Raw genomic sequence first — 12,428 nt, forward strand, 5'->3', positions numbered from 1 at the left:
ACCTTTGTAAACTCCCTTCTCTTTAGCTTTGTTGGAGTTGCCCTTAGGAGACTTTTGGACATTGTCCTTCCCCTTAGGTTCATTGGAACCCTTGTTTTCCGGGGGCTTATTATTTCTTTTAACCCCCGTTTGGAAATTGATTCGAGAGGCCACCATAGTATGGTGTATTACCGCCGATATGGTACGTGGCCTTTGGGAGTTGACATACTCCGCCATTTCTTTGGTTAAGCCCGCACAAAACTATTGCTTTTGCTCTCCAAAATCCAACTTTTTGAAGACAGTGGCTTTGAGTTGTAAGTCCCAAAACTTGTCTACATATTTGTGGATGGATTCATTGGGAGAGAGCTTTAAGCTTCGCCATTCGGTGAGTACTTTGTCTTTGGCATCGGTGGCCAAAAACTGGTTCATAATGGAGGATCTTAAAGCCTTCCATGTTCGTGGAGCTTCACCGTTGGCTCGTAGGCTAGACCACCATTGTCTGGCGGACTTTTGAAAGTGCATAGCTACATGGCGTAGCTTAAAGGACTTCGTGAAGCCCTCATCTCCAAACGCCGCATCGAATTTTTGGATAAAGGCCAAGACTTTGTCCGTGGCACCAAAGGTACCATCATAGGTAAGGAAAGAGATGCTCTTCCCTCCCTCTTTGAATTTCTTCAGCTTGGACGACCTCTTCCATGCGGCGTAGGATTTCCTATGGCCTCTTCTTTTTGACGGTTCAAAAGTTGCACCATCACTTTCTTCAGAAGGTGGAGAAGAGGGTGACCTCTTTCTCGCCTTTTTCTTGTCCTGAACTTTGTCATCTTCACCATAGCTTTCATAAGAGGAAGAGGATGAAGAATATGGAGAAGAGGGTGTCCTCTTTCTCGCCTTTTTCTTCTCTTGCTTTTTATCATCCCTCTTCGAATTGTGGTGAGGAGAAGAATACGATGGTCTTCTCCGCTTTGGTGGTGATGGAGAGCGTTTAGCCCGCCATCTTCGTGGAGCCATCTCCGCCGAGGTGGCGGGAGACTCGCTTCTTTCTCGTTCCTTCGGTGGAGGCTCTTTAGTTCTCCTTTGGGAAGGAGATGCATCATCAAGAAGTAAATTCTTGAGCCCTTCATAAGGATTCTCTTCTTCTTCCCGAATCGGAGAGAGACATCTTTTGGGAGTCTCACAAGGAGGCTTCCTAGGTGTTCTCTCGTCATGGTGATGCGCTTGGAGAATCCCGTGAGCACGGAGCTGCCATTGCACTTCACTTTGGAGAGATGGATTGCCCATGGCTTATTGAAGCCTAGTAACAAGATAGTTAACAAGCATTGAAGCATCATTAGTAGCTTGCTCATGAGCAAAATCAAAGTTATCAACATTAATTTCACTCTCTTTACTATTGTCAGCCATTCTAACAACTTTTAGGTGTAAACTTTTTAGGTGTACTTTGGCACTTCAAGCCCTAGTTGCTACTCCTCTTTACCCCTTTAGAAAAAGCACTCAAGCTACTGTACCCGCGGCTCGAATACCATTAATTGCAAGGAATAGAAGAAAGGGTCTATCAACACCAAAACAACACCGGCTCCTGTCAAGCTTCTAATAGCTCAATAGTGGTTAAGTCGTAGGCAAGCCCCGTAGGACTCCACTATTAAGACCATAGCTCTCGACGGTGATGCCCCGTTAACTGCACAAAGTCAGGTGCACTGCAAGGCTGAAAAAACCCTATTCTACTTACTCACAGGCAATTAATAATACCAACCATTTGTAGCTAGCTTGAGGACCTCCCTTCTTGAGCAAGAAAAGAGAAACCTTGAGCTCTAATACCAATGTAACATTTAATGGCCTAATAACTTATGTGTAGCGGAAATTAGCATGAACATAGTGGGCATTTCATTAGAATAGATTCCTAATGAGAATTACAAGAGTGCTTGGGTGGAGAGAGCAACAAAAAGCATAACACCTAGTTAGATAGCATCGACAATACTTTCAAAAGAGAGAGAGATTAAGCTAATGACAACAGTTGAGGACCGGATTTGCATGGAGCTGGTTCCCCCTCCAAAAGGCTTTGTATTATGGTTTCTCCCATCAAGAGAGACATTGTACAATACAATTCTTTGTGTTCCTTCAAGACTAGCTAGTGCAATGAAGATGGAAACTTCATGCACTAAGCAAAACACTTAACAAACACAACTTGAATTATCCCCGTTCTCAGACCCAAGACCTCACACACCTTCGAAGATGGTGAGAGCTAGCAGGGTATGAGAGCAGATTGAGAGGAAGAAGGAGTATCTTACGAGAAAGATGTACATCTCCTCACATAATCACTCATATGTAGCATAGCTTAGCTTAGTAATTACCTTGGTAGAGGAGATGAGCATGCATTGAAGCTTGGCTCTTGGTTGGATTTGCATCCACATGCCAAGAGAGTGTTGATGTAGGCTTCTATCTCACAAGCTTGGAGTAGGTGATGAGTTCTCCATTAAAGCTTGGGAAGAGATAGTCTTCTCTTTCTTCACACATGAGCTTGTGTGAGTGTGTGTGTGATAATGCCTTGCAAAAATCAGCCCCCTCTCTCTCTTGGGCGAGCCCTCTTGCTGAAGCCTCATTGGCCCTCCCCAAGTCAAGCCAATTACAATTAAGCAGCATAAGTGATAGCCTTCTGACATGTGTCCCCCTTTCCCCTTTTGTGAGAGCTTTAGGTAATTAAATAATTAAACTAAACTCTCATTGGACCCCTTTGCCTCCTGGCCAATAGGAATCAGGCAAGCCATGGGGCTCCTGAATGCTCATTGGACCCCTTGGGAGACTGCCCAATAGTCTTCTAGGAGACTTAATTAGCATTGGTTTCTTTTATTAAATGTTTTTAAATTAATTAAACTAGATTTACTCTAGCTTAATTCTCATTGGTCCACTTCAAGGGTCATCCAATAGAAATTGGGCACACCTTGTGGGCATCTGGCCTAGGGAGCTGACATGTGTCCCTCATTCCCTTTGTGTAAAGGGAGCCTGTGTGTGTGTGTGTGGCTTTCTCTCTCATCCCCTACCTTTAGGGCTCGCCCCCTCCCATGTAGGGATGTGCAAAGACTTTTAGGGCACACACAAAGCATCCAATTTACCCTAGGGTTGACCTTTGGACACAACCTTTGAATTTTGGAACCTTAGCATTTTGGAAGTCTTAATGGGCTGAACCTTAGGGTCTTTTTAGCCCATTGTTGCACATGGCTCTTTTGCAGATGGCCCCCCCTTTGGATCCCTATTTTCCCTCCTTTGGATCCCTACGGTGGCCGGTCTGCTAGCTTAACCAATATTCTAGCTTTTTCTCCCCTGGCCTTCCCCACATTAAATGATCAGTTTAATATGAGAAAATCATTTAGGAGAATTAGATATTGATTATTATGACATCCGCAATACTTTTGTATGGCACTTTTGCATGACATGCAATGTATATTTAGCATTTTCACTCTATGACACTTCATTCCAAGATAAAATGTTTAACTATTTACATTGCTTTGATGTAGCTGGACATAAACATTGCCCTCTGGCTTGCACAATTGGACGACACTCATACATAACTATCAGGCTGGTTGTGCACTTTCATTTTAATAGTATGTTGATTCTTTTGTTATTTTTTGATTTTGTCAATGCTTCCTTAAGTTTAGTTTAGCTTATACATGTTTTCTTCTCTAGTCATGCCCCATCTCTATCATCGTATCTATATATCACATAGACATGCACTTCTTTTCTCATAATTAGGAGATTCAGCTTATGTATTGTAGAATTGAATGCATTTTTTACCTGTTTACTTTATTTCGAGGTGGTTAATGTCAATCTACGTATGTCCTTGTTTTGCAATGCAGCTTAAAATATTAGAGCTCCATATTCCTCTGCATAACCATTCTAAAACACAAAAACAACACTTTATCTCGGCATTATTCTCCTCGGTTAAGTTTTGCACCAGGTTTTGTGATCAACAACCAAGACTCCTTGCTCCCTCCGACTATCACAACACTTCTCTCTCTCTCTCTCTCTCTCTCTCTCTCTCTATACGAGAGAAGGAAAATTTAACTACGTTTGATTTAGAGTAAGATGGGTGCCTCAAAGATGGCTCCCTGGACTAGAGACTAAATGGCCGAAATTGTCACTAAAGTATGTTGTTGAGTAGGGTTTAATTAGCAAAATCATTACACTACAACCCGTTGCTAATTGATTCAATATACCCCCTTAGTAGCCCTATATTACATAGTGAGCCCTATGCAACACAACTTGCTTCTTTACAATGCTCACCAAGTCCCCAGCTGAGCTAGCTATTTTTGCTCAGCTATTTTTGTTGTCTGTCAATTTGTTCAACTCATCTGGTCATGTTTCACAACAAAATTGAGGTGATAACAATCACAACCAAGCAAGCAAGCAACACATTACTCTCCAAAATCTACTGACGACAAAGAGGAACAATGCATATTTGGTCTCATTGCTCAAAATGTGGTAGAGAAAGTCATGAAATTGGACCATTTTACAGACATCTATAGAGGTAATCAATCACCATATATTCACTTCTTTTTTAAAAATTCACCAAATACACATTGTACTTGTTTACTTCAGTGTTAGTATAGATGCTTGATGTCAATATGCGTATGTCTTGTTATGTTCTATAGATGTTCTATTGCAACACCCATCAAGGAAGACTAGTTTAGGATTACTTTATGTGGTATTCCTATTTCAATTAAGTGTTTTGTTTTTGTTTTTTCGTGTACAGACAACTTGGTGCTATACGTTTTTTCAATGCGAAATATGTACTTAATTTTTAAATTATACTGAAACGTATGGATTAGTATAACACCTATGCTATCTTCAAGGAGGAACAAAAGAAAGGGGACGAAAGCTTTATAATTTAATTAAAACATTTCCATGATATCATATTCTGACTTCAAAGCAAAAGACAAATTTTTTTTAAATCCTTTGATTGCATATAGGAAGCGATTACAAAAGTCGGCCATCAAACTTCTAGGCTGATCAATTATTAGAGATTCAGCCCACACGCCATCTAGAGTCCAGAGCTGACGCCATCGATCCGACTTCATGCAATATGATACCCCTCTTTGGATAGCTGCACCGGACAATCCTTAGAGAAATTAGAAGCTAGGGGTTTATATAAAAATGTCGCAGAAAGGTGCTCTCTCTCTCTCTCTCTCTCTCTCTCTCTCTCTCTCTCTCTCATAGCATAGCGTATATACGCAATCGCCTCAGTTTCTCACCTGATGATTCCTGTACTTACAAGCTCTGAAATATAGAAAATGGATTACAATAATCTCCCTATGCAATGTGCATGTATATGTGAGAGAGAGAGAGAGGGAGGGGGGGCCGGGGGGGGGGGGGGGGGGGGGGGGGGGGGGGGCTCTCAAAGCACAAGCTTTGAGCACAAGCATGTATATGTGAGAGAGAGAGAGAGGGAGGGGGGCGGGGGGGGGGGGGGGGGGGGGGGGCTCTCAAAGCATAACCTTTGATTTTCCATGTCTTACACATCTCGTGAAATCGAGGCTCCATATATAGTAGAGCGAAGATCGGCCAATATAGTAGTCAGAACCTGCAGAGAAAACCTTAGTAAATCACCGTTTAAAGCAATACAGTCCTATGCATAATATTAAACTGCAAATGGCCGAATTCTTAATATTGAAAAAGTGCAGGTTAGACCTACTCACCACCAACGTAATCATAGATAAGAATATGGGAAGCGTGAGACACTGACAGGCGTGCAGAGTGGAGCTCCCTTCAGTCCAAGGAAGGCAGGACGGACAGCTAGGCTACAGCTCCCGCTTCACACACACGCTTGCCCTTACGCCCTCTTGCCATCTCTGTCATCTCTGTAATCTTACGAACGCACGGCTCTGTCATCTCTGTCATGGTATTGATCGCGGGGGATATTGTCGACGTGGACGTATTGCAGGGAGGTAAAGCAAGCGAGAGTGTGAGACGGCAGCACTGGCCCTGCCCCGCCGTGCCTCTGTTGGATCAGAAGGGGAGCTCCCCAGCAGCTAGTCGTTCTCCCATTCGTGTAGGCCTATCACAAACACTAAACACGATTAGAATATGCACACGCCTCTCTCTCTCTCTCTCGCGAACACACACACACACACACACACACACACGAATACGAATACGAAATGCGATCACGCAGAGAGAGAGAGAGAGAGAGAGAGAGAGAGAGAGAGAGAGAGAGAGGCTGTCGCCTCGCTGGCTAGCGCACGGGAGTCGGTTTTGTACCCACTGTGTTGGAGAACTTGGAGGTGCCGACTCTGCAGGGATAGCACTACAGGCCAACTAGGGATATGTACTTGCATGCAGGAATTAGAAAGGACAGGTGGGCACTGGACAATTCTGTAGTAGAGTATACCCGGGGGGCAGGGCTTCGCCTATAAATAGGGAGGAGTCGAGGACGGAAAGGAGACGGGCCATGGCCATGCAAGCGTGTGCATCAAAAGATTGTCGCCGCGCGTGTGGGCGGCCCTACCATGCGTGTGCAGCATCATCATGGACTTTCGTGAGTTTCGGCCCTAATTCCAGGGCCCCCCTGTCTCTCTCTAGAAATTTATATTTTTAAGGTAGGCGCCCCAGCCGCGCCTGCTTCTAGCTCTTTCTAATAATTTAGGTTTGGCACTTCTTATTGGACCATCTGATTCTCGGATGCGTCTACGCCGCTGGAGTCAAGCCTGTGTCTCACCTCTTTTTCCTCTCTCTCTCTCTCTCTCTCTTCCAACTTCCGTCTTTGCGGAACAGGTCTTGAGCTTGTCCACTATATCGATGAGGTTAAAATCTCTCTCTCTCTCTCTTTCTCTCTCTCTTTCTCTCTCTCTCTCTCTCTCTCTCCCAACTTCCGTCTTTGCGGAACAGGTCTTGAGCTTGTCCAGTATATCTATGAGGTTAAAATATCTGTCTCTCTCTCTCTCGCGTTCCAGGTGCCCAAAAGAGCACAGCAGGATCAGTGGCTGCGCTCGACGTGCTGCTAGCATTTGTCGCCTACCACTAAGATAGCACGTTGCCTTTAGAAGATGTGAAGCTCCTGCTAGCAAGCATATTGAGTGGTCCCCTATATTCCAAGTTCCACCAGCGATGGTCCACATGACCCTCACGAAGCCACAACGCAGTACAGGTCGAACCCTTTGTTCACAAACACATTATCGTCTCAAAACAGCATCAATGCTCTTAATGTCGTACTTGACAACGTACCCTCTCTGCTTAATTATCTGCTGGAATATTTGTGCCTCTTTTTCAGTTTAACGCCGAAATAAATCAAACTAGTCCTTTTTTTTAATAGTGTTGGAATTGGAACATATTAAAAGAAAGTGAAAAAAGTACAACCTTGCCTCAAGGGAATGGTCATGGCCCTAAGAGTGTAGATAATTGTGGCCTCTCGTAGTCCATAGGAAACTAGTGACAAAAGCGTCTGCCTTAGGATTCTGGGTGCATGGTCCTGGTCGTTCTTCTTGTATACTTTTTCGGTGTATAAGGAGAGCGGTCGAGAGTGCCCTACTCGACTCCTAAAACAAAACAAAAAGGTAGGGAGAGAGGCATCCCAAGACTACAGAAAAGAATTACAATTGGAGACATGTCTCTATCATGATGAGTCTTTCTCTAGAATAGAACTTCAGCATTAGATCTTTCCAGCATTGCCATTTATGGATCTTATGAATAGAGTACAAGGGCCAATGATAAACATCTTCCATTTTAATTAGACAGGAAAGAGAAATTTTCTTGAGTTGATGGGCAAATGCCATAGCATTCTCTTTCTTCTTCAATTGAATCAATGCTTCATTCCTTTGAGTCCAGCAGGCCCATAGGTAGGCTAATCTCCACATATTCCACAAGGGAATATCCAATCTGTTTTAATCTCCAATAAGGAGCTCTAGGGTAGAGAATTTATGAGGATGTATCTCTTTACAACATTTGTTAAGCACTTGAATCTTTTTGGAATTAGTTGGACACTCCTTAAAGAGATGATTGATTTCTTCTAGGCTAGAGAAGAGATTGATCAAAATCTGAGGTGCTAGAGAAGAGATTGTAGGCCTTCCTTGCAATATCTGTCAGAGAAGTCCTTTTGTAGTGAAACAAAGCAGCTTGAACTTGAAGAACTTGTAGCTAGGTCTTTTATCCTTCACAAAATTTCATTTAGACAGCCAGAAGATAAGTTAAGCTGGTTAGTGAGTTGATCTGGAGTGAGCCATGTTCCATTAACTGGAGATCTCCCCAAGTTCTAATTCCAACTTTGAAGCACTTGTGAGCTTTTATAGATAGGGTTCTCCCAATTTTTTTGGGCACACATTCCAAGCCAAATTGAGTCATGTCTCATATTTAAAGTTGAAGTCCAAAATCTGATTTTTGGGGAGGATACAAGGCTTCTTTGATTCTAAACCAAGCAATCCACATTCTGGCAGAGACAATTGAGCCAACAGGTTTAATTTTCCATGTGGAGGTGATGAGGTCCCAGAATGTGAGGTTAGTCCATGACTTGTAATTCTGCGAACAGAAATTAGATCTGTGTCTTTGGATGAGACATGACAAAAAATCTTCACTTTCTACTTTTCTTACTATCCTTTTTCCAGCCATTTTATATGTCATTTTTTCTAGGTCCAAGATACCAAGTCCACCCCTTGATTTGTGCATACATGTTTTCCAAACTACTTTCTCACTATAACATGCCGCGCAAAAATTGACGTAGATATCGACGAGACAAAGCTTCTTTTAAAAGTAAAATGCTCTGGAAAGCATCGTAATAAACGCCGGTATCGTAGCATCGGTATTTGCACCGGTAGGGACCGTCGGATTACACGTTGTTTTATGCGCCAGAATGCACATTGTTATTTGCGCCGGAATAAATGCAGCTATTTAAGCCAGAAATGTTTTTATATACCAACGCTTGTTTTCAGGCCTATACCGGCGCATACACCAAACTCTGTTTCGACGATCAAACCTGAAAAAAAAAATGGGTAGAGAGGACTGGGAACTAATGCTGCATGTACTCAAGCACGAGAAAACATCCCTCTTTGCCCAAAGGAAGAGTGCACAAACAACCGCACTCCACCTACAAGTTGACGATAAAGAGCGAGTGTACTATACAAATTACCAAAACTGTAAAAAGAACAACAATCAAAAGATTTATCATTACAAGTTCTCAAAAGCATAACCATAACGTTGACTCCCAAACCATAGGCACAATGGCATAAAGATTTTATAGCCATAATTAAAACATGATTCGAAAACTGCAAAACCATAAACATAACCCACTTCCCATACCATAACCATTATCATAACTTGCTTGTCATACCATAACCATAATAACCATACCATCATTGCAAAACCATAGTTATAACCATTATCTGATTGCTAAACCATAACCATCACATGATTGCCATACCATCACTGAAAACCATAACCATAACTTGATTGCCAAACCCTAACCATACCATGATTTCCATACCATCATTGCAAAACCATAACCATAACTTGATTGCCAAACCATGACCAGAACCTATGTGCCATACCATAACCACAACCTTTGTGCCATACCATAATTGCGAAACAAATCATAATTGCAAACTTGAATGCAAAACCATAAACATAAGCACTACAAAACTGTACATGCAAACAGTCATTGAGTAAGACTGTATCAAGAAGACAACAACTACAAAAAAGACTATACCAAGAAGACTATATCAAGATGACTGAGTAAGGTTGTATCAAGAAGACCCTCATGGTAATGCCTCCCAATCGACGTCCTCTCCCTCCTCCTGTAGCTGGGTCAAAAGGGCCATAAGTCCATTCTTGTACCCATACTTCTCCTCTCGGCGTGTCAGAAGGCGTTTCACGACAACTTCTTGTAAAATTATATATCGTTTAATCATGAGATAGATCTTCAAATAACATATATATTTTCAACAATGCAAAGCATGCATATAATACTTACAAACTCATGTCGAAGTGTGCCGTAGCCTCCACTCCCAAGATGTGACACTCCGCAAACTCCAAACGTGCTTTGGCTGCATCTCTCTACTGCTGAAATCTGTCAGGATTGTCTTGTGTCTCTCATACAATCCCGCCCACTCCTCTGTGTCCATCCATGCCGGCTTTGGACTGTCGGCATTGCACCCGTCTCTCGTCTTTGATCAACGGTGTGACATTGTGGCCTTCGTCATGTCCAAAATCCAGCCATTCGAGACTGGAATGTATCCCTCTGCTAGCATGTACTCTCTGTGAATGGCCTCGACGATGTAACTCTCTCTTTCATTGTCAAAATCATCCCAAATCTCCATCACCACAGAGTGAACGAACTAAATTGTACAGAGCTGTCAAATCCTTTGTCACATGGCCTTTCTGACCGTATCCACCAGAATATCCCCATCCCTGCTCTTGTACACCTTGCTAGGATCATGCTCGTATGATCCCCAAGGTGTACGTGGTTTGCCAATCGGTGAACTCTCTACTGAAGAGAGTGAGGGAGGCTCTCTCGGTGGTGTGGACGCATCAGTAGAACTGCTACTGAGGCGGTCCGGGGCGGTCAACAAGAGAGGCGACCTCTAAACACTCTCAAGGCTCCCGTGTTGCTCAGTTGGGGCTAGGGCAACCACAAGCACAACACAACAAGAAACCCACAGTCAAACCCAAGCAAGATAGGGGCACCACCTGGTTATGGTATGTGAACTAGGACGCAAAAGAGATTTTGTCACAAACAAGAAGATGCACCATGAAACACACACACACAACCTCACAATAAGACACACACAAAATGGACCAGAGAGAGCTAGAGCAAAGGGAAGAGAGAGAGAGGAATGGATCTTGCATAATACCTTATTTGGGACTTGAAAATGGAGATGGTTTGTTATTGATGCTATCGTAGAGCTTGTACAAAACTAACTCAATGCTTAGTGAATGCTAAACATTGCCACACACACACACACACATTGTCTTAGGGTATGGGAGACCTCTCACCACAATACCCTCTTACAATGGATACAAAATTGGCAATGAAAACACATCAAAACACTTTCTAAAACAAGATCAAATGATAGAAACTCAAAATACACAAGTCACCTTGAATTCACCAAACCGTACTGCACAACTGGAAGGACAAAGATTTGAACGTCGAATCACGCCTTTAATACACCAAACCTTAATTTATTGATGATGGAGGAACATATACAATAGTAGTCTTGAGATTTTTGAACTCATGCTCTCTCACTTGCAATGTGTAGCTTGAAAGCTTCTCTCATGCCAAAAGTGAAGCTCACAAAGTGGTTGTTACACCTAAGTCTCTCCTCACGCATAGAGTATTGGAGTGCTATGTGAGATATTGGAGGTTGTTTTACAAGAAGGAGAGGGGCCTATTTATAGGTTGGAGACCCCTCATTAAGATTATTGGAAATTCTAATTTACAAGCTAACAAACCAGGATTATGATTCTTTTTAATTATATCAAAACATTGCGGGCTTTCTTTGTCTGCTTGAGTCATGGATGTGGGCTCAAAAAAGAGCATTATTGATGGTAGATAAGGTGAAAGTAAAGTTTTAAGTAAGGAGAGAGAGAGAGAGAGAGAGAGAGAGAGAGAGAGAGAGAGAGAGTTACTATGCACGTGTCTTGAGGTTAGGTGTCTTTTATGGTTAGGTCAATGGCTATTTTTTGTTAGTATGTTAGTGGTTAGTGTTAGTAATCAATAGAAAATTAATGCTATATTTACAATGGGTAGAATGAGATAGATGGTTGAAGTAAGATGGCTGAATAAAGTGAGAAAATCCTTGTGATGGTGAAGATTGAAGAAGGAATTACTTGTGTAGGTTCTCAAAATGACTATCGATCCTCTTATTCTTCTTCTCTTCTTTATGCCACCGTAGCCAGGCTTGATTATCGCGATGAAAATGACAATTAGCTTGATGAGATCTCTCAATTTGCAGAGATTAAGCATGGTTTACATGCTATTTTTTATGTATATAGAGAAGGGGTAATTGGAATTGTACTTTGGAAGTAGTAGAGAGAGGCATAGAGATGGTGTATGTAGCTCATATGAGAACTATGGAAGTAAGAGGGGAGGTTAATGGTGAACAAGGTGAGAGAAACCATGGAAGGTGCAGGTTTGAGTGAGGGATTGAGAGAAATGAGTGTGTGTGTGTGTGGAAGTGTGGAAAGAGGTGAGAGAAGACTGTGGGTTACTTGTGAGAAAAGTGGGCAGACTGGGGTCCAATCAAAACATCATACCGCACCGGTGGTAGCTTCAAAAATTATGAAAATTTTTGAGGTGATTATTTGGATCTTGGTCCACATTTTGTCTTCTAACCACCACTTGAAATTCGGAGTGGAGATGGACACCAAAATGCCCACTTTTCTTCGCAGAAAAGTCTTCAGTGGCTCCCCTTTTGTTGAATTTGCATATGGCTCCAAAGGTGAACCCCTCCTTGCATGAGAGGGTGACCTAATTGATT

The 12,428-nt window shown here is 42.5% G+C and overlaps 1 protein-coding gene across 1 annotated transcript; it reads right to left on the reverse strand.

The window, feature by feature from the left end:
- Window positions 1–4,832: 4,832 nt before the first annotated feature.
- Window positions 4,833–6,423, reverse strand: LOC147461613 (uncharacterized). Its single transcript, XM_086505893.1, has 6 exons — window positions 6,356–6,423; window positions 6,226–6,271; window positions 5,838–6,022; window positions 5,664–5,731; window positions 5,463–5,548; window positions 4,833–5,071 (listed from the first exon to the last, which is right to left on the reverse strand). Exons 1-6 carry the CDS (start codon window positions 6,421–6,423, stop codon window positions 5,042–5,044), a joined length of 483 nt encoding a protein of 160 aa, XP_086362019.1. The 3' UTR covers window positions 4,833–5,041.
- Between the last annotated feature and the right edge of the window lie 6,005 nt (window positions 6,424–12,428).

The sequence above is a fragment of the Adiantum capillus-veneris genome, chromosome 3 (assembly GCF_014529385.1).
Source record: "Adiantum capillus-veneris isolate H3 chromosome 3, ASM1452938v2, whole genome shotgun sequence".
NCBI lineage: Eukaryota > Viridiplantae > Streptophyta > Polypodiopsida > Polypodiales > Pteridaceae > Adiantum > Adiantum capillus-veneris.

Excerpts from the sequence above, each read along its gene's own strand:
- LOC147461613 (XM_086505893.1), bottom strand. The coding sequence starts at position 6,423 with ATGGCCATGGCCCGTCTCCTTTCCGTCCTCGACTCCTCCCTATTTATA. Across the intron at positions 5,549-5,663 it reads TATCTATGATTACGTTGGTG|GTTCTGACTACTATATTGGC; the intron begins GTGAGTAGGTCT and ends TTTTCTCTGCAG. Across the intron at positions 5,072-5,462 it reads TAAGACATGGAAAATCAAAG|CTATCCAAAGAGGGGTATCA; the intron begins GTTATGCTTTGA and ends TGTCCGGTGCAG.